Source organism: Bufo gargarizans, chromosome 3 (assembly GCF_014858855.1).
Source record: "Bufo gargarizans isolate SCDJY-AF-19 chromosome 3, ASM1485885v1, whole genome shotgun sequence".
NCBI lineage: Eukaryota > Metazoa > Chordata > Amphibia > Anura > Bufonidae > Bufo > Bufo gargarizans.
The window spans coordinates 63,259,475-63,275,480 of record NC_058082.1 but is presented as its reverse complement, the minus strand read 5'-3'; the positions used below and the strand labels follow the sequence as shown (position 1 = coordinate 63,275,480).

The window sequence follows — 16,006 nt, the reverse complement described above, 5'->3', positions numbered from 1 at the left end:
AATGCACCAGTGAAGTGTGTATATATTTTCCTTTTTGTACTGAAAAAGGACACTAAATGCTTTCACTACATATAACTGCAGAAGTGAAATGAGAATATATTTTTCATTTTGTACTGAAATAGGCCACTAAACTCTTTTAGCAGAAATAAATGCACCAGTGAAGTGCGTATACATTTTCCTTTTTGTACTAAAAAAGGACACTAAATGCTTTCACTACATATAACTGCAGAAGTGAAATGTGTATATATTTTTCCTTTTTGCACTGAAATAGACCACTAAACTCTTACCACAAATAACTGCAGAAGTGAAATGCGTATATATTTTTAGTTTTGTACTGAAATAGGCCACTAAACTCTTTCACCACAAATAAATGCAACAGTGAAGTGCGTATATATTTTTCTTTCTGTACTGAAATAGGCCACTAAACACTTTCAACACATATAACTGCAGAAGTGAACTGAGAATATATTTTTATTTTTGTTCTGAAATCGGGCACTAAACTCTTTTAGCAGAAATAAATGCACCAGTGAAGTGCGTATATATTTTTCCTTTTTGCACTGAAATAGACCACTAAACTCTTTCACCACAAATAACTGCAGAAGTGAAATGCGTATATATTTTTTGTTTTGTACTGAAATAGGCCACTAACTCTTTCACCACAAATAAATGCAACAGTGAAATGCGTATATTTTTTTTCCTTTTTGTACTGAAATAGGACACTGAGCACTTTCTCCACATATAACTGCAGAAGTGAAATGCGTATATATATTTTTCCTTTTTGTACTGAAATAGGCCACTAAACTCTTTCAACACAAATAACTGCAGAAGTGAAATGCGTATATATTTTTCCACAGATAAGCCACTTAAGACTTTTTAACATAGAATTTGCACCCCAATAACAAGAACAAATTGCTGGAATGCCAGAGCTGTATAATGGCTATTTGGATCCCCAAGTAATGTTTCCCTGCACTTGTAAATCGCTTTTTTTTTTTCATAATGAGGTTTTTCTAGCGTTGTCCCTAGCGACTTCAGATGTCACTCACTGCACTAAGATACTGTGAAATGATTCCTCCTTATCGTTTCTCTCCCTGCACTAAGATGCTGTGAAATGATTCCTCCTTATCGTTTCTCTCCCTGCACTAAGATGCTGTGAAATGATTCCTCCTTATCGTTTCCCTGCAATTTGAATAATGTTTCCCTGCACTTATAAATCGCTTTTTTTTTTCACAATGAGTTTTTTTTAGTATAACTCTCCCTAGCGCCTGCAACGTCTGTCCCTGCACTCAGAAGGCTGCAAAATGTATGAATCCAAGATGGCTGCGGGTATTTATAGGGCTGTGACATCACAGGGCTGGCTGGCTGCTGATTGGCTGCATGCATGGCATTATGGGTCAGCCCTCCTTCCCAGAGTTCCTTGCCCCATGTCCTCACATGTGTAGCCGCCATTTTAGGAAAAATTGTGATTCGTTACCACGAAGAGCGAGGAAATTCGCATTCCTTGCAAATCAAATATTTTTTTTATTCGGATCGAATTCCACTTCGTCAGCTTTGGTTCGCTCAACTCTAGTTACAATGGCAGAAGTAATGTAAAAATGCGCAACAGCAGCCGTAACAAATTTATCTAAATAAGCCGTCAGCTGCAACCGGGCAACTATGCAGGTCTTGAACTTGCAATATATGATCTCCACTTCTGTAACATCTGGAAATCTACTCTGTACACAGGTGGAGCTGAGCTGGAGCAGTTTTAACCTTGGTGATGTATTTCTACTGGACCTCGGCAAAGTGATCATTCAGTGGAATGGACCTAACAGCAACAAAGCAGAGAGAATGAAGGTATTTGACATGGTTACATAGAAGGAAGAAAGACATATGAATTAAGTCTATTAAGGGTCGCCAACCATTTGTAAATTCTGGGACAGTCTGTAAAAATGTAAGGCTCTGTAATTTTTATTTAGGAGCCTGGGTAATCATGTGGTATTATGCTGTGAATGTGGAAATGAGCTTTCGGTATTCTTTCATGTAGACATGTATAATTTACAGTATCTTTATGATTAATTATGGTTTTCCAATAAATCCATAAAAATATTAGTGGCTGTATGTGATATTTGATTAGTTGTCTAAACAAAAAGAATAATCAGGTTGGTGACCCTTGGTTTCATCTTCCTCCTAGGCAAGGGCAGGCGGGCTGTGTTTAGCGTTTACACTGTATTCACATATGGGTCATATACTGGCTTTACCTTTCTCCTCATCTGACTGCTCTGATGTCTCCTTATCACTTACTTTTGTTAACTGCAGCACCAAGTCAAGGGACTTAACTCTTAGACTGCCTTCCTGGAGAGGCAAGCAGTGTGAAAGTTAACTCTCCTGACTTGTAGCTACAATAAACAAAAGTTTGTTATAATTAGATATGAGAAGCAAGTGAGAGAATCAGCAGGCAGTATTAGTTTTCTCTGTAAAGTGCAGCCCCCCTCCTTCCTGACACCCTAGGCATGTGCCCTCATGTTCCTTGTTGTAAATACTGCCCTGATCATAGGCAAGGGCAATCGGTCTGATGTGACCAAGGTAAAGCAGCATTAGGACCCTGGTTTATATTAACCATGGCCAGGGACAGACATAGATAGCCGCTATAAATTTTATGATGTCCGCATATTTGCATACTCTGCCCCCCTCATTATCCAGAATGCATAGGCTTCAGTTAATAAAACTTATCAGAAACTTGTCAGCAATGGACACTCCTACACTTATGAGTACACTTGGAAAAGAATTCAAAAATCCAAAGAGAAAATGTACAAAAAGTTATGTTACATTAGTAAGTGCCATGGGTTATTATGAAAGGGCCATAAATTATTATCATTACGAGGACTGAAAGCACAGAAAAATTCTAAAACAACATGGAAATAACATATAAACATCTGACATGTATCCCACTTCCAAAATTCAAAGCATTTGGTGATAGCACAGCATGAACTGAATATATTCTAATATGGTTATTTGTATTTATTGCCATAAGGGAATGTTATTAGCCAAAGACATACGTGATCGGGAAAGAGGAGGCAGGATGGAGATTGGCATCATTGAAGGAGACAATGAGCAAGCATCATCAGAATTAATGAAACTTCTTATAAGTACACTTGGAGAGAGAACCCAAAAATTTGGTCCAGGGAGCGCTGATGAAGTTGCTGACCAAACACAAAAAGCTAACATCATGTTATACCAGTAAGTGATTATGTTACACTATTAATATGTATGCTTACAATACACATTTCATTATCTCTCTAAAACATTTTTTTTACAAACTGCTAAAACAAAATTATTGCATGTTATTAAGTCTCCAGGGGAAATCCTCCCGTCACCAGGGGCCTCCTTTTTGCACTGTTTTTGTTGTGTGTGATCATCAGAAAAATGTATTTCTCCCTATGCAGGAACTCAAGAGTTATAATTTCCAATATTATCTATATCATACAATTGATACAATATGAAAAAATTCTGTCCAATTTATACTTGTGTCTTCATGCTAGTGTTTCAGATGCTGGTGGGAAAATGGAGGTGACAGAGGTGGCAGCACGTCCATTAGTTCAAGAAATGCTGAATCACCAGGTAATGACAGATTGAAGACGGAAAATGTCATGTCATGTTTCATGAATTTATGGTAAAATTGCCTGAAGTGTAGTTTTCAGTATCAACTGTAAACAGAAATTGATAGTACATATGATAACACAAAAGTTTGTAACATATCCCAAAAAGTGGTAACTTCTTCACCTTTCCTTGCTTGTAGGTTTCAGAAACCTATTTAGTCACAAAAAAATATGTATGTGTTAGGAAGTACTAGAATCCCCATCCAGACCACAGCCAGGGAACCTAAAAACTGCTACCAGCTTTTCAAAACCACTCGAGACCATGGAGGTACAAAGAGAAGTAAACAAGCAGGGTCCAAACCAGAAAAAGGCATACACGATCAATGCAGTACACTAATGGTTAATCTATAGGAAAGCCAATGTCAGCTACCAGGAGGGTCGATATCAATAAGGAAAGCAGACACAAGGGCAAATCCCACCAAAAAAACAGAAGTCGGATAACCAGAAATGTCAAAATAAAGTTGCACATTATGGGCCTAGAATACTAAACGCAATCACAGGCAACATTGATAGGAACCAGCAGTCTTAAATCCTCTGCCTAGCTCTGGATAGAGAGTCAGAAACCTGATTGGCTCGGTTTCCAGTCACTCTGACAAGGTCAGCAGCCGGGACTTGTCTGGTTGGCATGGCAACCTTCCCAGTACAGCAATCCATAGTGATGCAATGTGAACTCCTGACAGTATGACTGAAGACAAGGAGGAGAGAAGAGAGAGGAGGGAGCGGGGAGATGCAGGTGCAGAATCTCTCTGATTCAGCCCGTGTGTGAGACTGCATGCTGTGACATGGAGCAGCAAGGGGAAGATTGGTCACAGCACAATTCTCCACCTTCATGCTAAGAAAAGCCACTTAATCCGTGCAGTTATACAGAGAAAACATTTATATGAGCTATGCAGAGGGAGGGAAAATACATATTTTTAATTAGAGCATTCTTTTTAAATGTATACTGTAATGCAGTAGGTGTGGAGTAACTGTCAGTGAGCAGATTTTACTTAGGTCTACTCTTAAGTGCCCCCCCCTGGTCTTCATCCTTAACCATTCACTGTACAGGGATCTGCTGCAGGGGAACCACCAGGTCACTACCTCTTGGGTCAAGAGGCACTGGTTCATGGCACCAAGGGAACAGACAAGAGAGGTGGCAACGTACAAGCCAAGGCTGGAACAGGCATACTTTGTTCAATCCAGTAATAAGCAAAAGATCAGGGCAAGTAGCACAGAGTCAATATGGAAGTCAGGCAGAAGTCTTACCAGGCAGCAAAGAATTGATCCAGTAATGTGACGGAGGTTGGGAATTGCAGGTTAGGACAACACAACAGCGCGCCTTCACAGAAGTAGACAAGCTAAGACCTTATCATTCAGGCAATTTCCCATAGTTGAAGACACCTTAAACAACCCAGGGAAGGCCAACATTACCTGAGGAGCGGCTACGTGCTGACCTTTTAAGAGCTGGGAAGAGTGCTCTCTGGCTGAGATGGCTGGGAAGGAGCAGAAGGATGTTGGAGGCCATAAGCCACTGGCAAATCAGCAGTTTAGGAGGGGCAGGTATTATGGCAGTCATGCCCACAGGCAAGACCAGTGACTTTGCATATATATTATATTACTTATTGAGTGTGACTAATTTCCAAATTCATTTTCAGGACTGTTACATCTTGGATCAGGGCGGGACCAAAATATTTGTCTGGAAAGGAAAAGGGGCCACAAAGGCAGAAAAGCAAACTGCAATGTCTAGAGCTTTGGTAAGCAACATTGCCATGTCAGTGTAGAATATGCATGCATCTTGGACTTGTTTCTTAATGTTCTTCTTTGTTCTATAGTCAAGCATAAAAAGTAATTAAAAAGCTTGAGACCAATGTACCAAATGTCTAAAATCATGCTAATTGCTCCGATGTTGCATTTAACAGGAGTTCATTAACATGAAATCTTACCCGCACAGTACCAATGTGGAAACTGTTAATGATGGGGCAGAGTCTGCCATGTTTAAACAACTCTTCCAGAAATGGTCTATAAAAGATCAGTCTGTGGGAATGGGAAAAAGTTACAGTGCCAATAAGATTGGTGAGTATTAGAAAACGTCTTGGTTTTTCACCAAGTAACCTTGGTTTGCTTAAAGGTTATGCACAATTTTGTAACCTTATTTTTTATTGTTCTAATGTAAAAACATGAAGCCACTTTGCTGACAATTTGTTAAAATAATTCTGCTGTTTTGTGTATAGAGCTTCTAAGCTGATCTATGCCTCTTCGTAGTTGCAGACTATATAAAAAAAAAATCATCTGTTTAACATGGTCCTATTTAGGGTTCATGGTACCCTAGGCACTTAATTCCCCACCTCCCCCATTGATGTCCATACAATTTAGATGAGCTCTACTTAGGCCATCACCTATCCCACCTAACCCCCACACCATATTAATGTACAACGGACTGGACACACACACCGCAAACAGTCTCACAACTGTACAGATGAAGTCCAGCAGGCACTTCAGTCAACAGGCCACCGTCTGCTGCTCTGATGAAGTCCTGACTCCTGCTCTGTGCTGCGGAGCTAATATGTAGGGCTGGACTCAAAGAGTACTGTAAGTAATTACATTACAACACTCAGTCTAACCTTACATATCATTGCCGCAGCACAGAGCAGGACTTCATCAGAGCAGCCTCTCGAGCTGGTGGCGTCCTGATGACTGTGTAGTGCCAGCAGGACTTTGTCAGCGGAATCTTGTCATCCAAGACACTGTCAGCTCGGATGCTGCAGTGCTGACGATTAGACAGACAGTGGTATCACAGGGACCTGTCATAGTAAACTGTCTGTAAAGCTGTGCACAAGGCACAATTTCATAGGCAAGCAATGAAAGTTTTCTATTATGGTCTATGTGACATGTGATCAGAAAATCGTAGGTTATAGCACCCTAAGAGCTAATTAAAAAAAATACAACTATTAAAAATTCTAATCACCCCCTTTCCTAATTTTACATCTAAAAATATATAAACAATAAAAAATAAACATAACAGGTATCGCCACATCCAAAAATGTCTGAACTATTAAAAAAAAAATCCTGCGCAGTGAACGCCTTCTGCTTTGTTGATGTGCATACCTGCCCGTGAGTTTTAAAGTCCATCGGGTAATGGTGCAGTATGTCAATTCCTTTTTCTTTTAAATTTATTTTTATTCAAAAGGCGTAAATAAGTAGAAAAATGCTGTATGAGACACACAGTGCCCCAGGACAGCAAGCAACATTAAAGTACAATCTCGCCTACTTATGTAATATTTGACATAGCTTTTGAGTAACTGAAATAGACAGTAAGATGATAACATAACTAGTCACTTTTATGACATGTTTTAACAATTCTACTAAGCCTAATGAAAAAGTATGCAATATCAGAAGCCTTAACCCAAAAAAAAAAAAGGGGGAAAATTATAGGAGGAAGGAGTGTTGGATAGGGGGAGTGCAGGGGGGAAGGTAGGAGAATGGGAGTATGGGAGGGAGAGAGCTACCTTTAGTCTACTGTCGAGCACAACATCCCAATTATCTGAGTTGACCAAGCATGGAATAGAGGAATGTGGATTGACATGGTTTATACCCTTGGATGGTCCACATCCAACATACAGTCCTGATCAAAAGTTTAAGACCACTTGAAAAATGGCAAAAAATCATATTTTACATTGTGGGATCTTAACAAGGTTCCAAGTAGAGCTTCAACAAGAAAATAACGATTAAACTGAAACAGGCTGTTTTTCAGCTGATCCAATTTTAGGACCTTTAAAAGGCCAAATCTGTGCAAAGATGTGGATTAATTGTCATTTTCTGTCAGGTAGTCACACATTGTGATGGTAAAGGCAAAAAAACTCTCCCTTTTTGAACGTGGTCGGGTTGTTGAACTGCATAAGCAGGGTCTCTCACAGCGCGCCATCGCTGCTGAGGTGGGACGCAGTAAGACAGTCATTTGGAATTTCTTAAATGATCCTGAGGGTTATGGAACAAAAAAGTCAAGTGGAAGACCCAAAAAAATTTCACCAGCACTGAGCCGGAGGATCCAATTGGCTGTCCGTCAAGACACTGGACAATCCTCGACCCAAATTAAGGCCCTTACTGGTGCTGACTGCACCCCCATACCCATCAGATGGCATCTGAGACTGAAGGGCTTCAAAAACAAACAAAAAAGTCAGACAGAACTGCTCGTTTGGACTTTGCAAGAGAGCACCAAACATGGGACATTCAAAGGTGGAAGAAAGTTTTATTCTCTGATGAGAAAAAAATTAATCTTGATGGTCCTGATGGTTTCCAACGTTACTGGCATGACAAGCAGATCCCACCTGAGATGTTTTCTACGCACCACAGTGGAGGGGGCGCCATAATGGTCTGGGGTGCTTTTTCCTTCAGTGGAACAATGGAGGTTCAGGAAGTGCAGGGGTGTCAAACAGCCGCTGGCTATGTCCAGATGTTGCAGAGAGCAGTCCTCATGACTGAGGGCCCTCGTCTGTGTGGTAATGACTGGGTTTTTCAACAGGACAACGCTACATTACACAATGCCCGCAGGACAAGGGACTTCTTCCAGGAGAATAACATCACTCTTTTGGCCCATCCTGCGTGTTCCCCTGATCTAAATCCAATTGAGAACCTTTGGGAATGGATGGCAAGGGAAGTTTACAAAAATGGACAACAGTTCCAGAGAGTAGATGGCCTTCGTGCGGCCGTCTTCACCACTTGGAGCAATGTTCCCACTCACCTCATGGAAACGCTTGTATCAAGCATGCCGAAACAGATTTTTTAAGTGATCAACAATAACGGTGGAGCCACTCATTACTGAGTTCATCTTTGGAAGTTGGATTTCTGTTTTGGGGGGGTTTCGTTTTTTTTTTTGGGAGGTGTGGTCCTAAACTTTTGATCAGCTGAAAAACAGCCTGTTTCAGTTTATTTGTTGTTTTCATTAAATTGAATGCTCAAAAAATGTTTTGTCACACTCCCATTTCTTCTTGTTGCATGTTGAAGCTCTACTTAGAACCTTGTTAAGATCCACCCATGCTAAATATGATTTTTTGCCATTTTTCAAGTGGTCTTAAACTTTTGATCAGGACTGTATGATAATTTCTCTCTTGGTGTGTATACACTTATTGCTACTTAAGAAAGTCACAGGTAGTTGTCGTAGTGATAATTGCTGGATTCATTGCATTTCCATTTACCCCATAGTTTCAGTATGCCAATTCTAGCTGTGAAAATGCTAATTCTTGTACTGCTTCACCTGCTAGACCCAAACCTCCCCCTCCCCATGATCACCTGTCCTGGTGGGAAATTGTTTGTTACAGAAATAAATAAAACTGCGGCATCCTTGACACTGGACCTCTGATTCTAGAGTCATGTGTTACTTCACTCTCTTAGCCCCCTAATCTTGGTAACTCACCAACAGTAGAAGAGGGTGCAGGGAGCTGGCAAGTATCGCTGCAGGACCAGACTACACACAGGTTTGTCTGTAGTCTGTAACACTGGCGACACTTAGATTTATATAGGAGCTCTATTCACAAAATGGTAGATTTGTTTTTCAGATGCAGAAGTGTATAGGACCATTAATTTTAAAATTCTCTTTAGATAGTTTTTTTAAAAAAAACCTGTTTACTCTATTAACTCCTATACTTCAGTGAAAACTTTGGAAGCTTCAAGATCTAATGCCTTATCAGAGTTTAGGATTACGTTGCTACATAAACTTCTACAAACCTTCCTAGCTCCCTGTGCCTGATTTACAACTAATTATGTCATACCGTAAGGATTGGAAATTGAGCATATGCTGAAGTTAATGTCAATGTGTATTACAGCTAAAGTCAGCCAAGACAAATTTGATGCATCTTTACTCCATGCAAATCCAGCTGTGGCTGCCCAGGAGCGCATGGTGGATGATGGAAATGGCAGTGTTGAGGTAACAGACTACTTATTTAATCCGATTTTTAATCTCCCCATATATTATTGTATTCTTTCTTTTTCCTCAGATGGCACCCAGATATTTACTGAACTGGTCACAAAAAAGACAGCAAAACAAAATAACACACAATCCTGTATATTAGTCAACATTGTGCTGTCCTCAATTTCAGCGCCTTTTGGTTCTCATCCCAATTGTTCCTACATTAAAGGGGTTGTCCGGGATCAAACATTTTTTTTTAAAACGGCTTACTCACTGTTAGTAGCCAAATCTATCTTCCTAAGATGTTTTTAGGTGGCTTTTGCACTGCTGCATGGCTCCTACAGTCCCCAGCAGACTGTGTACATATCTGTTTATGTATGCCATCACTTCCTGCTGCAGTGCATTGTGGCTCCCAGTGCAGATCAGCAGCTCCTGGTTTCTACAGTGTAAGATCACCTCCCTGCACCCGCCCCCCTCATACATATTCAGCCTCCTCCATAGATCCACCCCCCTCTTTCATATTCCTCCCCCATAAACCCCTCCCTGCTCTGGCTCTTGCACATGTCATGTGCTCAGTGTTTGCAGACAGTGAACTAACAGGGAGCAGCTCCATCTTTCCACAATGGTAGATCATTTTTAGTTGCGTGTGTACATTCATCATTACAATAACCAATTATTAGTAATATATCTTAGCATTGCTAATGTTTTACAATTTCACTAGTTTTGCTCTGCTACACAGTAAGGCTATTTTCACACTCACGTTTGGTGTGGATCCATCATGGATGGATCCGCACCGATAATACAAACTGCTGCATCCGCTCAGAATAGATCAGTTTGTATTATCTTTACCTTAGCCAATATGGATCCATCTTGAACACCATTAAAAGTCAATGGGAGATGGATCCATTTTCTATGGTGCCAGATTGTCATAAAAAACAGATCCGTCCCCATTGACTTAGGGCTCTTTCACACTGGCGTTTTTGCTTTCCATCCTAGAGTTCCGTCCTCTGGGCTCCAGGACGGAAAGATACTGATCAGGATTATCCCCATGCATTCTGAATGGAGAGAAATCCCTTCAGGATGCATCAGGATGTCTTCCGTTCAGTATGTGAACGTTTTTTGGACGTTGACAAAACCGTATCATGCTGCAGATTTGTCTCCGTCCAAAAATCCGGAAGACATGCCATAACACCGGATCCGGAATTAATGTCCATTGAAGAGCATTAATCCGGACCCGACGTTTACCTTTTATGAATGGTTACCATGGTAGCCAGGACGCTAAAGTCCCGGCTGCCATGGTAAAATGTAGTGGGGAGGCAGGGAACAAGTATACTTGCCGTCCGTGCGGCTCCCGAGTCCCGGGGCGCTCCACAATGACGTCAGAGCGCCCCATGAGCATGGATCACGTGATCCATGCAAGTGGGGTGCTCTGATGTCATTGTGGAGCGCCCCAGGACCCGCACGGACTGTAATTTTACCGCTCCCCCGCTCCACACTACTTACTATGGCAACCAGGACTTTAATAGCGTCCTGGCTGCCATAGTAACACTGAAAGCATTTTGAAGACTGATCAGTCTTCAAATGCTTTCAGTTGTCTTGCGCTGTGACAGATCCGGCGGTCATTTCCGGCGACGTAAGTGCACACCGGATCCACACAACACAAGTGTGAAAGAGCCCTACATGAGCGCTTGGCAGCTGTAGACATCTCTGTTGGTCCCATGTTCATATGTGCCCGCATTGCTGAGAAAAATGATGTGAAAGAGGCCTAAGGCTCCTTTCACACCTGCGTTCAGGTGTCCGCTCGTGAGCTCCGTTTGAAGGGGCTCACGAGCGGACCCAAACGCTTCCGTCCAGCCCTGATGCAGTCTGAATGGATGCGGATCCGCTCAGACTGCATCAGTCTGGCGGCGTTCAGCCTCCGCTCCGCTCAGCAGGCGGACACCTGAACGCTGCTTGCAGCGTTTGGGTGTCCGCCTGGCCGTGCGGAGGCGTGCGGATCCGTCCAGACTTACAATGTAAGTCAATGGGGACGGATCCGTTTGAAGATGCCACAATATGGCTCAATCTTCAAGCGGATCCGTCCCCCATTGACTTTACATTGAAAGTCTGGACGGATCCGTCTGAGGCTATTTTCACACTTAGCTTTTATATGCCAATATAATGCAGACGGATCCGATCGAACGCTAGTGTGAAAGTAGCCTCATTTTGTGCGGGTTGAGGTGACGGTTTGATTAGTACTATTTTGGGGGACATGCGCCTTTTTGAACGCTTGTTGAAGCACTTTATGTGATGTTAGTTAAAAAAAAAAAAAGGCTTTTTTTTTTAACAGTTTTTATGATATTTTTTAAGGTGTTTTTCGGACATGGTGTGCAATGTGATATATTTATGGGGCCGGTTGTTACAGACAAGGCAATACCAAATAATGTTTTTTTTTTTTTTTTTTTTTATTCATTTCATTTTTTTAAGGAATAAATGAACGGATAAAAGACAATTTTTATTTTTAATTCAAATTTATTTGTTACAGTTTGAATTTGTATGCACGTTCCCTTTTTTTCAGTTTCCCTTTTTTTTACTGTCACTTTTACTTTTTTTTCATTACCATTTTTAATACTTTCACTTTAATACAGTGCATTGCAATAGTCATCTATTTCAATGCACTGTATTGTCAGTGCTACTTTTGCACTAAGGCTAATCAGACCCGGGTCTGATTAGCCTTAGGTCCATAGCAACCAGGACGCCTTTGTTAGGCGTCCGGTTGCCATGGCAACGATCGCGCCGCTACAGGGGCGCGATGGTAGAGAGAAGGAGCTTCACATGGATGCGGCACCAGCAGAGCAGCAGCAGCAGAGTGTTACCTGTAATAGTTACAGCTCGCTCTCTGCTGCCATCACCAATCAACAAGGAGCGGACGGATCGAGGGGGAGGGGGGGCCGGCTGATCAATCGGCATTTGTCACAGCACAGCTCTCAGTAATAAATATCGGCTCCACAATTAGCGGACGGATGATTGGGGGGGGCGGGCGATCGATCGGCATTTGTCACAGCTCTCAGTAAAAAATATCAGCTTCACAATTAGCGGACGGATCGGGGGGGGGGGGGGGGGGGGGTTGGGCGAGCATTTTACACATGTCGCATCCATGTGGTTGCGACACCAGCAGGGTGTTAGCGTTAGCTGTCACACTGTCACAGCTCTCTGCTGCCATCAGTAATAAATATCAGCTCCACAAGGAGCGGACGGATCGAGGGGGGGGGGGGGGGGCGGGGGTTGGGCGATCGGCATTTGTAATATATAGGAGTGCATTGGGGGAGCATTTTACACATGTCGCAACCACATGGATGCGACACCAGCAGGAGCGGACGGATCGAGGGGGGACTTACTTGAATTACATTAGACTCTGACTGCAACTGAATGCCGGCAAGGGACTACTCTGATTGGTCCCTTGTCGGCGCCCGGTGACGTCACCGGACTGGAGGGGCGGAGCTTAGCACAATCTTGGCCTGGAGAGTTACTGCCCCTCCCAGACTTTTTCATAACTAATTAGACTGTCAGTGACATCACCGGGCTCACTCAGCAGCGGAAGAGGAAGCTTTCCTCCCCTGCAAGGGACCCGGTACGTCACTGACTGAAAGGAATCAGTTACTTCCTGCCAGAAAGGTTTTGGATAAAAAGGGTACTTGGAAACATGCTCAAAAGGTAGGACATGGATGTATGTAACGTGGGTGTATGTGCAATGCTATTAAACAATGGTCCCTAATCCCGGACAACCCCTTTAATGGATGATAATTGATGAATGAATTAGACTGGTTTTTACAATTTCTCTTGACAAGATAGTAGATCCTTATGGCTACAACTGGTTTTGTGCTGGCTAGACAGGAGTCCAGAGTTTAGGGTCTTCCTGGTTTTCATTCTTAAGGTGCAAGGAGATATGGACCTTGCTGCAGAAAGGTTCCTAGGTCACAGTCCACAGAATAGTCACCAGTTAGCAGATGAACACAGCAGATCAGACATGAAATGAAGAAGAATGAAACAGGAACACCGGCACCAGGAACGGACTAGGTGTACAAACACCAGGAATGGACCAGTAGCTAGAACCAGGGGCACAGAAACCAAGAACAGACCAGGAGCTGAGACCAGAAGCACAGGAACAAAGACTCAGCCACAAGCTGGAACGTGGTCACAGGAGCAGGACAAAAACATTGTCACAGTACAGAAGTTAAGTCTAGAATGCAGCCAAGGGTCATCATTGGGAGAGAAGTTCAGGAACTTGGCATAGGGTTAACAACAGAGTATAGTCAGGAATAGCCAGAAGTTAGGAAGGACCACAGGTACCAATGACTTGGAACAAACTTGGAACAAGACAGCTTGAGGCAGAGTCCACAAGAATACCAGAAGCACAGAACCACACCAGGATCTGGCCTGTGAACCACACACTGACACTCAAGCAATGAGTGAGGGGACTAGCTGGATTTATATAATATATCTTGTTAAACTCACCAGAAAAAAAAAGTTACATTGTGTATGTTATGCATTAGGTACATTATGTACATGCAAGATGAAAAAAATATCACTAATATGTAAAGTAGCCAAGACAACAACTGGAAATCTTGCAGCCTAGCTTTGGGACTAAAGCCTCCTCAAGTACTAATACTAAGGAGCAGTACGGTCTGCTGTAGGCTCTGTGCACGTCTCAGCAACCTGCATGAGCCCATGTGTGCTTTGTTGCAAAAACTCTGAAAATAAAGATTTGTGTTTTGTAATAGGGTTATATTATTAGCAGTAACATGGGTGTTTTCTCAGGTTTGGAGGATTGAGAATCTGGAGTTAGCATCAGTTGAGCCTGAGTGGTATGGATTTTTCTATGGTGGTGACTGTTACCTGGTGCTCTATACATACCACGTGAACAAGAAGCCACATTATATTCTCTATATATGGCAAGTAAGTGTTACACTAATACATATCCTGGACATTGTCAAATGATCTGCTAGTGTTTGCTTTTTACTTTTCTTTATTTCATTTTGAAAGTATTAATATTCATTTTAAAAATATAATTTTAAAAATATCAAGCAGACCCTTGCATTGCCTGGATTACATGATACCGATACCTTCTCTGCAGGGGCGCCATGCATCACAGGACGAGTTGGCAGCCTCCGCTTACTTGGCTGTTCAGCTTGATCAGGATTTTAATGGTGAACCTGTGCAAGTGCGAGTGTGCATGGGAAAGGAACCCCGACACTTCATGGCCATATTCAAAGGAAAACTTGTCATATTTGAGGTCAGTATGTTCTTCACTCAGCTAGAGACTGCTCCTGGGATTTTCTACAGATCCAGGTCTGATTCTAATAAATTCAGATCGCAAGAAGATCCCAAGAACAAACCTTAATTAAATAATTCAATATGCAAGAGGATCACAAAACTCTGGATTATGTTCTGAGGTGCTTGAAATAGGTTACCAACCCTCAACAAATGTGACTGAGATTAACTTTTTAATTCAGTATACAGAATAATCCAAAAGTCTGTGGTTTATGTTTTTGGCCGTACGATCTCCTTCAGACCCTCAAATTACTATATAGTGTTGTAGAGAGCATGTCGTGTGGCAGGTATTTGGCGCTGGTGGAGCTGTAAATGCCTCACTGTAAATTAATTCAGACCCCAGGACAGGCCCCAAAATATATATAGTGTAGATGCTGGACTAGAACTCTAGATTAATTCAGACCCCAGACCAGACCCATAAATAAATTTAGACCCCAGAACAGGATTCTTAAACTAATGGAGACCCTAGACCAGACCCCTACATTAATACAAACCACAGCCGAGAACACTACATTAATTAGGACCAAATAACAGACCCTTGTAATCAATGCACACCCCAGAAAAGATTCCTAAAGTCAGATCCTTTATATATTTATCCTCCGCACTCCTTGGCTTCTCTTTAACTCCGGGCACTGCACTCGTGGTCCTAATGCTGGCACCATCAGGAGATTTTGTGCACCACTGTACACTATGTGCTGACACTGGGTAGCATCAGCACCCAGTGTGGTGACTCCAGGAGCTGAAAAAGAGAACCAGAGAGAGGAGGGTAAGTGTTATCTGCTGTTATATTAGATTCATCAAATACATAGTGGTTTAGGAGGAGGTGGTTGCCCCTATAACTCCCTCCTTAACTCCACTCCTTGTTAGACTATGTAGGCACATTCCCCATTAAGAATTTAAAGGGAACTTGTCATCAACATTATGCTGACCTCCCGGGGTAAGCATAAAATGGTGACAGAAATGCTGATTTCAGCGGTGTGTCACTCATGAGCTATAAGTAAGTGGTTGCTGAGAACCAGCATCATCATCATTGCAGCGTTAGTATGGGCAGCACAAAGTTGATGACAGGTTCCCTTTAAATGGTAAAACACAGTTGTCATTTTAGTGTCACGGCAAGTGAGGATAAGAGCAAGTAAACAAACATCAACAGGTAAACAGACTAGGCCCCAAAGCTAGGGAG

General features: G+C 42.2%; 1 protein-coding gene across 2 annotated transcripts in view; it reads left to right on the top strand.

Moving 5' to 3' along the window:
- AVIL (advillin) overlaps positions 1-16,006 on the top strand; it is an 80,869-nt gene that overhangs the window by 36,411 nt on the left and 28,452 nt on the right. For both annotated transcript variants that reach the window (XM_044284732.1, XM_044284733.1), the window contains exons 6-13: positions 1,723-1,833; positions 3,011-3,216; positions 3,519-3,597; positions 5,270-5,368; positions 5,534-5,687; positions 9,434-9,534; positions 14,314-14,451; positions 14,630-14,788. In XM_044284732.1, the coding sequence (XP_044140667.1) occupies positions 1,723-1,833; positions 3,011-3,216; positions 3,519-3,597; positions 5,270-5,368; positions 5,534-5,687; positions 9,434-9,534; positions 14,314-14,451; positions 14,630-14,788 (1,047 nt within the window). The remainder of the gene's footprint in view (positions 1-1,722; positions 1,834-3,010; positions 3,217-3,518; positions 3,598-5,269; positions 5,369-5,533; positions 5,688-9,433; positions 9,535-14,313; positions 14,452-14,629; positions 14,789-16,006) is intronic.